The sequence below is a fragment of the Bombus huntii genome, chromosome 10, assembly GCF_024542735.1.
Source record: "Bombus huntii isolate Logan2020A chromosome 10, iyBomHunt1.1, whole genome shotgun sequence".
In the NCBI taxonomy this organism is placed as follows: domain Eukaryota; kingdom Metazoa; phylum Arthropoda; class Insecta; order Hymenoptera; family Apidae; genus Bombus; species Bombus huntii.
In genome coordinates this window covers 13,073,299-13,087,369 of record NC_066247.1, presented here as the reverse complement: position 1 = coordinate 13,087,369, position 14,071 = coordinate 13,073,299, and the positions used below count along the sequence as shown (strand labels likewise).

Genomic DNA, 14,071 nt, shown 5'->3' with positions numbered 1-14,071 from the left:
GTCGATCGAGATCAGGGCTGCTCCGTCCTCTCGTCGTCGCCCAACCTCCAGCTATCAGGGGGTGAAGGATTATTGGTTTGTTACCTTTCCAGCCGGCTACCTTGAAACCAACGCGATTTGAATTATACGTATGCGATCGTGCGCGCCGATACTTCGGTTAGTCCGCTGCCGTCCGGCTACCTAGTTCTCAGCATTGTGCATCGTATTGGTTTTGGAGGGTGGTCGCTCTTTGCAGGTCAGGATCTGAAAGAATGTCGATCTCGATTGCCTCGATTATGCACAGTGTGTATGTACGTTTCGCGATCGTTTTCGTTCGACGATGTTTTCCACGTTGACGTTGACGGTATATCTACATGATCATATGGAAGGCGTAATGGAGGATCGTGGATCGTATTGGGAATCATTTGGCTTCGTTCGACGTCGCTGTAGGATATTGGTATGGTTAATCGAGTACAGCTTTCTTCTTTTCTTTTCTAGAACGTTTTCGTATATTTAATACAAAAGGTAGCGTTTCAAGTATTAATACTATCGTCATAGGTGTTCCGTTTTTCACGCGATGATATCGTACACTTCCTGAAGATTGTACATCGCCTGTATATCTTCTTATCCTCCGAGAATTTACTAGGAGAAAATTCTCGTTCAAATACCGATTCGTACTTTGTTCGTTCTAATTTATCCCAGTGTCGTTCACGATTGCATCGTGACTTTCATCTTCCGAAATGAGACATTCGTTTGCTTCGTGTGTGATAGTTTCTTGATACAAATCATTTTGCACGATGGCTGAAGAAAACAGAAACAAAAAGATTAAACAAAGAAATCACGTTGCTTATCGCGTTATTATTTTATTATTAATTCTTATCGTAATACCTGCGCGCGTCTTCATTTTCCGTTGTCTACGAATGAAGAAATACGCTGCCGTTGTTGCGGTCGCTATTATTACGATCGTAATTGCTGTTAATGTTCCAACCATCCTGGACACTGTGTTAGTGCTGCTGTGATACATAGATAGGTAGCACGGCGATTCTTGAAATAGAACATACAACTATGCAATAGAGAATTTTCGATATAAAATTAGAGTTTCCTACGAAAGTGTTTGAATCTCTATAGAAACTTCGTATGAATTACGTGTATCATATAAGTTTGTATATTTGTTTCTGTGTTTCACGTTATATAATTTGTATAGTCTTTGTGTTATATAAAATATTTCCAAGTACGATCAGTATTGCTATAAGACGCAATTATCGTGATTATATTAGCAAAATATGAAACAAATCTCGAATTAGATTATTCGGCGCAATTTACAGCGTGTGACAGTGGATTCACGTAATTGTGAAAGATATAAAGCTTTTCTACTATAGGGGAACAGTCATATTTTGGCAATAGCGAATATATTAAGAAAATACCTCTTTCGACAAAGCAACCAATCGTCGATGGACCATGGTCGGAGGTTATAGTAAAGCAGAAACTTTTGTTGCCCTCTGTGTCGTTGCATTGGTAGCAATACGGTGCGTAATGTCTGGCATCCATTTGCGTGCTATTCGTCTCATTGTGGACCGTGAGTCTATGAACATTTTTCTTTTAAAAGTTCATTAAATCTGTACTTCAATGCAAAACAAATTCGTATTACCATTATACTCACCGATTGACGGTCTTATCGTCGAAATCCATTACTAAAATGCACACAGTGGGTTGGTCACAATCCCACCCTGTCCATCCGTAAGAACATTCACACGGTTCCTCGTCCTTCACGCATACTCCATGACCTTTGCAAACGCGTGTACACGGCTTAACGCAGGTACCATTCGCACTCAATTCAAAGCCAACATCGCATCGGCACTCGTTTGGCGCCACGCATTTTCCGTTCTCGCAGCTATTTTCGCAAAATGCTACGCACGAGCCTTCGGATTCCTTGACGAAACCTTCTAAACACTGGCATACATGTGGCGCAACGCAGATACCGTTTTCACAGGAGGAACAGATTGGCATGCACCGATTATCTGACGATCGTGTGTAGTTGTCATTGCAAGTGCAGAAATTCGGCGCCGTGCATTTACCATGTTTGCAACTTGGTTCGCAGATAGGTTCACAGGCTGATATATAACCATCTGTGATTTTGTCTAGGACCTATATATATACAGAAAGGATATGACAAAACAGTGAAAAACTTTTATGCGCACAAATGTCGGATAAGTCTTATTTTCCAAGCTAGGAACAATTTAATTTCGCACTAGAGATGCCTGTACACACGCAACCCACTGTACATCAGCGTATGCATTTGAGCAACCGGCAGGGACCAAAATCTGAATTCTAAAGCTCCTAGTTAAAAAGACACGAATCGAAAGATTACAGTTATACTCACTTCGTTTTCCTTCACGTTCGTATCGATCGTTCGATATCCATCGAAGCAACTGCAAGTGTCCGGTGCCACGCATGTTCCGCCAGGTTCACAAGGAATCTTGCAAAACGGTAAGCATGTTCGTTCCTCTTCCTCGAACCAGTAACCCTCCGTGCAGTTGCAAACTCCTGGCGCGGTGCACGTTCCGTTTCCGCAAGGTTTCTCGCAAATTGGCTCGCACACGTGCTTCATCGTGTCATCTCCGCTAACTTGATAGCCGTCGTGGCAAGAACAGATGTCAGGTGCTGTGCAGGTTCCATTTACGCAAGCCTTTTCGCACATGGGCTCGCAAACATACTTGGAATCGTTCAATAATCCGTAACCTGGGTCGCAGCTGCAGACTTCCGGGGCGATACAAGTTCCATTCACGCAGGATTCGCTACAGATTGGTTCACAGTCCTTGGCCTCGTTCTGTTGGTATCCTGGGTTGCATGTACAATTGTTTGGTGCCGTGCAATTGCCGTATTTACAAGGTTGCTCGCACTTGGGCGTGCAGGTGAACATATCCATAAGTTCGTAACCATCGTTGCAAGTGCAAACGTCCGGCGCTGTGCACTTGCCATTTTCACATGGCATTTTACAAATCGGCTTGCACAGTAAATCGGATAGCTCGTAGCCTGGATTGCAGACGCAATGGTTCGGCCCCACGCAACGAGCATTTAGCTGTTCGCAATTTTGCTGGCAAATTGGTTGACAGTGCAACTTGTCAGCGGACAATTCGTAGCCAGTGTTGCACATGCATTTATTAGGAGATTGGCAAACGCCGTTCTTGCAGTTCCCCTCGCATACTGGCTCGCACGCGAACGATACATACTGCTGTCTAAATCCTTCTTCGCATTCGCACGTATTTGGTTTTACGCATTTTGCGTTGATGCAAGGAACCGAGCATACTGGCACGCAGACGTTGTCGTTTTTCACGTAGCCGTTGCAGCACGTTTTCTCAGTCACCCAAGTGGTTCTGTACTGAAAACCAGAAGAGATTGATGCTAAGCTGTAATAGCGATTCTCATCGATAGACTGTGCATATTTATGCATTTGTGACATGTAGATAATATCTTTATTGCTTCGCTTACGGATTACAAGGCATTGTGCGTCTTTGGTTTGTTTCGATCTCAATTACTATCTAATACTTGGTTATTACTATATTACATATCGCACATCCGCTTCCTATTAGCGATTTAATAGGAAACAGCCATCTTCTATTATCCACATTACAACACATCCTTAATAGGCATTAATTAATGTGCGCAAATGCAGAAATATATATATATATATATATATTTCTGCATTTATATATATATAAATATAATTATATATATATAATTATATATATATATATATATATATATATATATATATATATATATATATATATATATATATATATATGACATCAAAAGTAAAGTGCATATTATTATATTTGAAGACAACAGGAAAACAACATGATCGCAGCTTCTACTTTTTACAAGCAGTTTTGAGATTCATCGTGCTATCGATCAATCTTATATTACCAAAATTTTTCGTACAATTGGTTTTAGAGCTAAGCATATTTTCCCCTTATTAGGAGTAATTGTTTCATCCCCTCAAAATTTTGATTGACTGGCAAATTAGGAATTAAAAGAATTAAAGATACAGAGTGTATCACAGGTAAGGAAATAGTCACTGGACGTTCGTGACTTTGAACCTTCCCTGTTCCATACCTCGCTCCTGTAGTTTGTTCGAGTCTTAATCACATAAAAAAGTCCCCATTTCCGAGCCTTGTACGTTTCCGTATACGGCACGAATCGTTCTTCCCTCCGACTGAAACAAAAAAGTTCCTTTGCCATTCGTTTGCAATCTTGTACGATCTTCTTGTACGGCAGATCTCCATTCATCTGAATTTCATTTATTGGAATGAAATCTTGGTTAATGCCCGATCAATTGAACTTTTGCCACTTAAAATCAATCATTTCTATCGTGTGAACGAAAAATGATAGATAGGTTATATGAATTGCAATTATACAAACTGTTTGTCTAATAAGTTTCAATAAACGCAGTTCAACCGTACACCGAAGAATATGGTAGTTTCTATGTTACCTGAATCTCACGATGCACTCATGGTCCGAATCATCCAACTCGTTTTTAGGTTGCCTGGTCGACCACGACGACATCATTACACCTGTTATAAGGATAGAGTTTATAAAGATTATACCACCAATGTATCTCATATTTCTCATCCTTTCGTTCATACGAGCAATTTGCTACTGAAACTGATGCTAAATGCTGCAATTGATGGGCTCGACTTCTTTTATCTGTTTCGCGTTATCGACAGGATGCTCGATATCGCGGAGGTTCAGACAATTTTGTCGTCAGAGTTGATCGAGTTACACAGAGGATCCTTCGTCACAAATGTTAACCAACCGTGGGCAACCTGGATCGTTTATGTCCGAAGTGAAATTTCATTTTTGAATATCTTGGAAAAAGGGGGAGGGTGGGAAGGAGATCCAGGTTCCATTGCCTAAAGAAGTAGGCACTAATTCTTCGAATCAACGAGAATTTGGTTCAAGTAAGTTTGTTCTAGAACAGCAAGCAATAAAAATTTCTCTTGTGCTGTAAACAACTCAGGTTGCCTACGAAAGGTGCAAAAGATATGCTTTCCCACGGAAGGTTAATAGGATTTTTGCTTTATCTCTTCGTTGATATGTATAAACATGGGGGAAAGTAATAATACACATATGTATCTTATAGATTTGCGGAATTACCACTTCTTAGCTGACTATATCTTTGTATAAAAATAATAAGCATATATATTTCTGCTCGTTTACTTTATCGGTAGTTACAACGATAATATCAGATTGTTAAACGAAAAATAAATTTAGTATATAAAGGCGATTAAACGCATTCTGCATTCCGTTTAACACTAGAATTACCACATCTGTCAAATTGACTGGTTTTACAATTTTATTTTAAAATTCGTGTTATATTTTTTTCCACAATGATGTAATGACTTTCGCAACGATAACTAAAAGAATAATACAATGAATTTTATTTTGCTTTTATGTATTAAAATTGAAAATAATTTTGTATCAAGGCTATTTATACCAAAACCAGTCAAAATGACTGGTACGTGTCAAAGTGTAAAAGGGTCCTGCAATCTGTTTATCGAACCCCAATTAACCAGTTTCCTCGTCTCGTACAATTTCCCACACGTTTTTAAAATTTTTACTGCGTATCATTCAATATGACGACATCAGTTATCAGGAAAATTCCGAATCGATCGCTAGATCGCTAGATGCTAACACTAAAAATACCACACCAGTCAAAACGACTGGTTCCACAATTTTATAAATATGTCAACTCTCGTTTAGGGATCATGGCCTCAGCTGGATTAATAATACCAAAAATATACTACATAACATGGAATTCCTTCTGTAAGAACGTAATAAATCGAAAAATATAAAAATATTCTATTATTACGTATTTTTTAAAGACGCGTCATTTTGACTGGTTGTGATAGAAATAGTTAACTATCGGTAGTTCTAGTGTTAGAAAACTTTTTAATGCACGAATTTTCTCAAAAGAGGTTACGAATGAAGTTTCTAAATTCTAGATCTGGTAGCCTTTATAAATTTTAAGCAACGAAACAAATTATTATTTCGAAAAGTGAGAGGGATTGAGTTAGATTGAAACTTAGCCTGATGGAATATGTGACAAACGTTTTATTTATAAAATATATTTTAGATGCATCGATGTAGTAACTTAACAAAGAGGTGAAACGATGAATACAGTTCGTCTTCCAGTTACAGGCTGCTATTCTCTTCAGGAATTAAAGATGTTTGTCCCCGGGACGACGTTGCTGGCGTATTATCTGCGTTTGCAAACGACAATTCAAAAGTTGCGTTTTTAGAGACTCTTATTTGGAAACTTTGATGACGTAGCGATACATTAATTACCAGAAGAAATTTTCTTTTTCAAGCTCGTTCGTATCAACGCGTAGATTATAGCGGCGCTACCAGTTATCACCGTAGCACCCACGATTCCAGATATCGATGCGTAACTTAGGCCTTTTGTGCGTGTTGCGTACACTCGATTACAGCTGGAATCTACAATGTAGTGTCCCAATTAAAAAAATGTAAGAGATAAAATTGGCACGAAAGATTCGTGTAAAGCGATAACGAATCGACAAAGAAGATTATTTAATTGATTAATTCGTAACAAAGTTAATTATCATTACTGATATTCGTAACGAAATTTGTAATCTCTGAAAAGTAATTAGAAGCTTGTTCTGTAGAAGCTTGTAATTAGAAGCTTGTGTGTAGAAGAAAGTTGTTCATTTATAGTTGTACCGATCAGACAGGAGATCGTATCATCCTCTGTGTTGTTCTCGTACTTTCCAAAGCACAAAGTCTCGTTATTGATTTTGTCTAAACAATCGTGGTGACACATTGGACTATTTTCAACTACGTAAGCGATCGTGTTGTTTACATCGTACTCGATGTTCGATCTGCAATGAAAAGAACATAAAAATATACAAAATGCACATAATGTACAAAAATATTATGTAAAAGTTTTCAATACTTACGCGTTTAAGCGTTCGCTTGTGTGGTTCATCGTCGCGATACAAAATCGTGTTTCCCCACAGTCCATCCCATCCCATCCGTAATAACAGTGGCAGTTTCTGTTATTGACATCGCAAACTCCATGGTCGTTGCAATTATTCTTACACGCGCTGACACAGTCGTTACCATCGTTTGAATTATCAGTATCTGTTTTCACAAAACCAGCGTTGCATCGACAATCACCGGGTGCTACGCATACTCCATTGAAGCAACTCTTGCAGTACGGTTCGCAGACGCTCCGATTTTCTCTTTCCATTAGAACGAAACCTTCGTCACATTCGCAGACTTCAGGCTGCACGCAGGTTCCATTGTTGCAAAATTCGCAGAATGGCTGACAGTGACCTTCTGCGTCTTCCGCGTAACCCGCGTAGCAAGTGCACTTGTTCGGAGATGCGCAGGTACCGTTCCCGCAGTCAAAGTCGCAAACAGGTTCACAGGTAAACGCAGTCTCGTTACCCATCGATACATAACCCTCTTTGCATTTGCAGCTATCTGGTGCAACGCAGATCCCATTAACACCGCACGATACCGTGCATACAGGTTCGCAAACGTTCGGAACGTCCCACGATAGACTGTAACCTTCTTTGCAATTGCATTTCTCTGGTGCGCTGCAGAACCCATTCTCACAAGGTTGTGTACAAACAGGTTCGCAAACATTTGAATTATTCTTCGAGGGTCGATAGCCTGGTTCGCACGTGCACTCGTTTGGACGAGTACAATATCCGTTGACACAGTCTTCCTTGCAGATCGGTCCACAAGCATTGAATTTATTTTCCAGTTGCTGGTACCCTACTAGACACTTGCATTTGTTGGGTTCGCTGCAGAATCCATTGAAGCACAAGCGGTCGCAAACAGGTTCGCAGATTGTACTAGAATTGTGTGAGAATTTGTAACCAGAATTGCAAGCGCATATCCCAGGAGCACCGCAGTACCCGTTGATACACGGCTCTGTACACACAGGCTCGCACACGGTCCGGTTTTTTTTCGAGTATCCATCGTTGCAAGCGCATTCGTTAGGTCTAACGCAAGTTCCAAAGTGACATTCTTCTTCGCACGTCGGTTCACAGACGAAGGGGTCGTCTGCGGTTAGATGGTAGCCGTCTACGCAAGCACATATGTTGTGGCCGATACAGTGTCCGTATTGGCAAGGCTTTTCGCAGATAGGTACACAATGATTCGCTGTGTGAGGTTTATAGCCTGGGTTACATTTGCATGTATCTGGATAACTGCAGTACCCATTCACGCAACCTCCTTCGCAGACAGGCTCACAAACGTTCCCCTTAGTTTTTGATTTTGCGTAACCAGGATGACAGTTACATTCATTTGGCGCACTGCAGTATCCGTTTACGCAGGTCTGCTCGCAGATAGGTATACAGGCCGATTTATTGGCGAAGAATTCCGTATTCTAAAAACAGAAGCACTTCTTCTGTCGTATTTCTTCACACTTTCAATATTTTCGTTTGATTTATTTCATTAAAATATTTGTTCCTTTTTACCGATATTGAATAAATTTCAAAAATCAACATTCTACTGTAATTATCAACGTAGATTCAGAATTTTCTTCGAACTTTCACGTAACAATTCAAGAATTTATTTTACACTTACCATTATGTAACTCCTATTATCAAATCGATAGCCCTCGAGGCAAGTGCAGATGTTAGGAGCGGTGCACTCTCCGTACGGTGCGCAAGGAATTTCGCAGAATGGCACGCACAGGTGTTTCGAGTTCTCGTCTGTTTGTACGTAGCCATCGTGACAAGTGCAGGTATTAGGCCCCGTACACTTGCCGTTCACGCAAATTTTCTCGCAGACTGGCTCGCAGGTGTAGGTCGAATTATCCAGTAACTTGTAACCTTTGTTACAAGTGCAACGTTCCGGTGCTCCACAAAAGCCATTTACGCACGGCTTACTGCAGATAGGCTGGCAGTCCTTAATACCCTGGTGTTGGTATCCCGGATTGCACTCGCACTTGTACGGAGTCATGCATTTTCCATTTTCACAGTCAGGACAAAATGGTTCGCAAACATGTTTGTTTGCTGTAGACAAAACGTAGTCCGTGTAACACTGACAAAAGTGATTGTTACCGTACGCATCCTCGACGCAATAGCCATTCGTGCACTCAGGAGAGCAGACAGGGTAGCATTCGTCGAGTTTCATTTCATACGTAGGGCAGCACATTTTCTCAATACGATAGTCGGTGTAATACTAGAAATATTTTTTAAGCGTGTACATTTTTGTCTTATCAGTTTGTAATACGTACATAGATGGGGCGTTTTTATGCAGGTAGAATCTTACGATCATGATCATCTCTTATGAGAGAATTTAAAGATGTAGAAATACACAGAGCGTTCCAAATTGTTTCATTAACGAGGCATTGGCTATGAGATATAAATATTCCAAGCACATACTATACTCGTTATAATCTATATACTACGTGAAATAAATCTTTGCTTACTCGTATACACAAAAATATGAATTCGCATAAATATCGCCAGTCTACTAATTTCGACGAAAATGGAAATTCTTCGCGTAGAATCAAATGGTTTACCTCTTTTCTGTATTTCCATCGGTATTTTGTTTCGTAAAAAATTGCCCATTTATTGACTCGATAACTCTCTCTGTATGAGACGTTCCGTGACGCTCTGAAACTAAGAAGTACAATGACGATTAAATCGATTTGTTCATCATTTCAAAGACAAGGCGAATATACCTGACTAATTTGTCACAACGTGAATGGCTTCTACTGTATAGATCCGGCTCGACTTCGCTTACTTGGAGAAAAATAGCGAGAAGTATGACGTAAAGAAATGTCATTTTCAGATTTGTCTCGTTCTGACGCGTTCTGTATTAATGAATGAACGATACTAAAGCATTCGTTCTCTGCAGTGTTTCATATCCTATACAATATGAAACGAAACAGGATGTTCAGAGATATCTCTCTTTCTAACTAATCACCAAGAATTCGCAAAGCTATATGTCACTCCGTTTCCGTATATATCTGTTTTATTCACAAATAATCGTACAAAGATTAAAAGACACTGTACAATCGAAGGCTAGTGCCGAGGACATTCTCGAATCGCTGCTTCGTATCAACTACGACACATGCATACATTTGCAATCATACAGTTCGGTATACAGTAAGATTTACTACGCGTTTGTTATCGAGGTAGATACTCTATAAGCGAGCAAATGGTCGACTGTTATTTCGCTCGAGTCCGCTTATTTCTTAGATACCTCAAAGATACGAGTGAGAAACATTGAGTGTGAGCGAAACGGTCTCGCCTAATGACCATCTTCTAATCGCCTATCATCCGTGTAACTCGGATTTATTCAAATATGGTCATATTTGGTATGACCTTCGTTGGAAAAGTCTTCGACGGTTGCTACAATAATTCCACTATTATGATATAAATTAAACAATTAGAAAATTTTATTTCTCATAGCTTGATAATTGGTATAGGAAATCTGCGTGAACGAAAAAACGCTTCTATTAACCGAGGATCGTACATACTTTACTCGGATATATCTGTGACTATACGGCACACAACGAAGAAATAGAACGAAGAAACAAATTAAACGGGGACGCATCTCTGCCTGCCCTTGACGCCAGCTTCTTTTCTGTAACCAGGATTGCAGATGCACATGTTTGGCGCCGTACAAACGCCATTGTGGCATCCACCCATGCATACTGGTACGCATCTTGTTCGAGTGACGTCGGAAGGACTCAAGGTGTAGCCACGTCTGCACGTGCACTGATTAATGCCGGTACAATCTCCGTTCAGGCACGGCAGTTCGCACATAGCCTCTCCCGTGGTGCCCCTTTGGGGAATGCATCTTCCAGTGTCGGGATCGACTATGTATCCAAAGTTGCAGACGCAACGATTGGGACCAACGCAACTACCGTTTGGCCCACAGTCGGGTTGGCACTGTGACTGGGTTGGCTGTAAGTCAGGACACCTTCCGGTGACAGGATCGACGGGCATTCCGTAGTTGCAGATGCACATGTCAGGACCGGCGCAAAAACCGTTGATGCCACAACCGTTTCTGCATTCGAAGGAATTGGACAACGGAATGCATCTCCTGGTATCTGGGTCCAAGCGGTATCCTAGGTTACACGAGCATCTGTTGCGACCTACGCACCTGGCGTTTGGACCGCAATCGAACTGACAATCAGAGACTTTCGACTCGGACTGCGTGTTGACGCATCTGCCATTGGAGTCGTGGGAATAGCCAAGGTTACACTTGCAAACGCCTGGTGTAACGCATACGCCATTCGCACAGTCTTGTGGACAATCCGGGACACAGTTCCTATTGCTATCTAGTACGTAACCTGGACTACAATTACAGATTCCAGGGGCTACACATTCGCCATTGATGCAACCTTGAACACACTCCGGAACGCATTTGTTGGTTGAGTCGAGGGTAAAGCCTGGTATACATTTACAGACACCTGGAGATACGCATTCGCCGTTGGTGCAACCCTGAGGACACTCCGGAACGCATTTGTTGGTTGAGTCGAGGGTAAAGCCTTGTATACATTTACAGACACCTGGAGATACGCATTCGCCATTGGTGCAACCCTGAGGACAGTCTGGAACGCATCTGTTGGTGGAATCGAGGGTAAAGCCTGGTTTACATCTACAGACACTGGGTGCGATGCATTCTCCGTTGATGCAGCCTTGAGGACACTCTGGAACGCATCTGTTGGTCGAATCGAGTGTAAAGCCTGGTTTACATTTACAGACATTGGGCGCGATGCATTCGCCATTGGAGCAACCAGAAGGACAGCTGGGCACACAGGACTCCGTATCACCCGAAGGATTAATGTACCTGTAAAGAAACAATTCGCTGGTTTACGAGTCTCGCACACGCTAGCCTTGGCAATACGTTTGCTAATAACATTCAACCATTTGAAATCTTCAAGTTTGTCAATTTACCCTTCGTGACAAGTGCACACTCCAGGAGCAGTGCATTCTCCGTTGCGACAACCATTTTCGCAAACGGGTACGCACTCTTTGCCCTCGATCCCAGTGAAACCTTCGGGCGAGGGTTGAATCACGTATCCTTCTCTGCATCTGCATACTCGAGGTGCCACGCACTCGCCATTTTTACAGCCACCGGGACAGATAGGCTTGCAGTTGCCGTTTTCTTCTTCGTAGCCCAATTTACAAGTGCACACGTTCGGCGAGAAGCAATAAGCGTCCTTTTGGCATGGTTGTTCGCAAGAGGGCACACAGACGCCCTTCTGTGCAATCCAGCCTGGAGAACAGGTGCATACGTTTGGTCCGGTGCATTCTCCACCTAAACATCCATCGATGCAGCTAGGATTGCAATCGCCGGAAGTGGAGCTACGTTCGTAGCCGTCGCAACAATCCAGAATCGTGATCCATCCACCTTTCTAATGGTAAAAAGGAAAGGAATATACAATGAGAGTATTTGAACGCTTATCATAGAAGATTTTTATATCCATATTGTGTGTGTGTGTGTGTGTGTGTGTGTGTGTGTGCGCGCGCGCGCGTGCGTGTGCGTGTGCGTGTGTGTGTGAATCGAAGACTCATTGAGGAATATACAGAGACTATGATATAGTTTACTCTAACGTTAAGAAATATCTCAAGTTCGAACAAAATATCAAAAAATTGTTACTGGTAGGCACGATCTTTTATCTCGATTTTATACTACGCGTATTTCAAAATATTACAAATCTTTTTTATCTGGTAAAATACGAAGGGTCGCAGCAGGATTAAGTATTTTTGGAATATTTCTATTGCCTACAGAGATATAAACTATGAGATATAATAAGAGACGTTCGAAAGATCAAAGTTCTACCGTGCTATGGCTGAAGATGAAAGGATAGAATTTCATAAAAAAGAAAAAAAAAAAAGGCCACTGGGAAATATGGATATGTGTTAAACTTTTGGAGCTACTGTGTGGTATATTTACCGTGCCTTCTTGCGGCGTCGAAGGAAGTGTGTTGTGAGGGAACTGACCCGTGGCGTTCAATGCTAACGCATCCGCGTAGCTGAAAAGAAGCAAAGAAAATGAACGAATTCAGTGGGCGTCGTGGCGATAACCAGGGTTAAACGTCGCGTCGTGCTTGTTGCATATTTGCATCGTTGCGATTCAACGCGGAAAAGCATCCGTCGTTTTCGTTATCGAATTTTCTCGTTCCACTCACCGTATCCTCTTGTAGCAAAGTCCAGCCTGCACGGTGCTGTTCAAGACAGAATTCGGTCGATCGTGGTGAACGTGACGGCCCTTGACACCTTCGATCGCCAAGGTGTCAGATACCAACAATGTCCAAAGAACCGAACTGACGAACAACGTTTTGTACATGTTGAATGCGCGAGCACCAATGGATTACTGGTTTCTTATTTTCTCGATGCGCAGGATTACATCTCTTCTGATAACGTTTCGGGGTCACCGCGGTGCCACGGCGTCTCTTTCGATTGCGTAGCTGTTCGTAGAAGTGTTTATGAACTGACAGCATTCGTGTGTCGAAATTCAGCGAATTATACGCCCCTTCTCCCGCTCATCGAGATTTTTAAAAATCATCGAAGGTAGTGGAAAGCCAGCTATACAAAGTGTAAAAATAGGTGTGTATTTATAAGCGAACTGCGGATATTTACGCGTCTATAGAAAATTTAAAGATGCAAGAATGCACAGAATACACGTAACATCAAAAACATACATGAGATGATCAAAGTAGAATAGTCGCTGCAATATTTAGCGGGTGAAATAAATCTTTGTATACTCGTGTTCGTAAAAATACGGATCTGCATAAATATTTGCAGTTTATTTAAAAGAAAGTTAAAAGTTAGAAATAATCCAAGTTCACCCTAACGATACGCTGACATAGGCCAGTGAGTTAACTGACGAACCTTTTTCTTTATTTCGCCCGCATTTCCAGTTTTTCACTCCGAGGAAGCAAACGATAATAGAATTTCGATCATTATATTTAATTTTCCACTAGAGTGAGAATAATGAAATGTGAGTAAAATAGAGAAAAAGATTCGTCAGCTGATTCATTGGTACACGCAGATATATTTTTTAGCGTGTAAAACTAAATGACTTAGAACTT

The 14,071-nt window shown here is 41.3% G+C and overlaps 2 protein-coding genes across 4 annotated transcripts; both read right to left on the bottom strand.

The window, feature by feature from the left end:
- Positions 1 to 84: 84 nt before the first annotated feature.
- On the bottom strand, positions 85 to 4,662 carry LOC126870394 (multiple epidermal growth factor-like domains protein 11). 3 transcript variants are annotated; one of them, XM_050628065.1, is made up of 7 exons: positions 4,472 to 4,661; positions 4,096 to 4,195; positions 2,356 to 3,358; positions 1,640 to 2,117; positions 1,404 to 1,561; positions 868 to 1,023; positions 85 to 780 (listed from the first exon to the last, which is right to left on the bottom strand). In XM_050628065.1, exons 1-7 carry the CDS (start codon positions 4,621 to 4,623, stop codon positions 668 to 670), a joined length of 2,160 nt encoding a protein of 719 aa, XP_050484022.1. In that variant the 5' UTR covers positions 4,624 to 4,661; the 3' UTR covers positions 85 to 667. The 3 variants fall into 3 exon arrangements, with proteins under 3 accessions (XP_050484022.1, XP_050484021.1, XP_050484023.1); XM_050628064.1 differs by having other exon boundaries at positions 1,640 to 2,124; positions 2,360 to 3,358; XM_050628066.1 differs by lacking the exon at positions 85 to 780 and having other exon boundaries at positions 878 to 1,023; positions 1,404 to 1,575; positions 1,640 to 2,124; positions 2,360 to 3,358; positions 4,472 to 4,662.
- Positions 4,663 to 6,079: 1,417 nt separating this feature from the next.
- LOC126870569 (fibrillin-1-like) lies at positions 6,080 to 13,425 on the bottom strand. The gene is made up of 11 exons (XM_050628386.1): positions 13,169 to 13,425; positions 12,934 to 13,012; positions 11,931 to 12,391; positions 10,569 to 11,823; positions 9,704 to 9,840; positions 9,542 to 9,641; positions 8,599 to 9,198; positions 6,957 to 8,398; positions 6,721 to 6,878; positions 6,328 to 6,477; positions 6,080 to 6,242 (listed from the first exon to the last, which is right to left on the bottom strand). The coding sequence occupies exons 1-11, from the start codon at positions 13,324 to 13,326 to the stop codon at positions 6,175 to 6,177; spliced, it is 4,608 nt and encodes a 1,535-aa protein (XP_050484343.1). The 5' UTR covers positions 13,327 to 13,425; the 3' UTR covers positions 6,080 to 6,174.
- Positions 13,426 to 14,071: the final 646 nt, after the last annotated feature.

Coding starts and splice junctions, on each gene's coding strand:
- LOC126870394 (XM_050628064.1), bottom strand. CDS start 4,623: ATGAACGAAAGGATGAGAAATATGAGATACATTGGTGGTATAATCTTT. Junction 3,359..4,095: donor GAACAAACTACAGGAGCGAG/GTATGGAACAGG, acceptor TCTGGTTTTCAG/TACAGAACCACTTGGGTGAC. Junction 1,562..1,639: donor GACGATAAGACCGTCAATCG/GTGAGTATAATG, acceptor AAATGTTCATAG/ACTCACGGTCCACAATGAGA.
- LOC126870569 (XM_050628386.1), bottom strand. CDS start 13,326: ATGTACAAAACGTTGTTCGTCAGTTCGGTTCTTTGGACATTGTTGGTA. Junction 11,824..11,930: donor GTGTGCACTTGTCACGAAGG/GTAAATTGACAA, acceptor GTTTCTTTACAG/GTACATTAATCCTTCGGGTG. Junction 6,478..6,720: donor TACGATCTCCTGTCTGATCG/GTACAACTATAA, acceptor ACTACATTGTAG/ATTCCAGCTGTAATCGAGTG.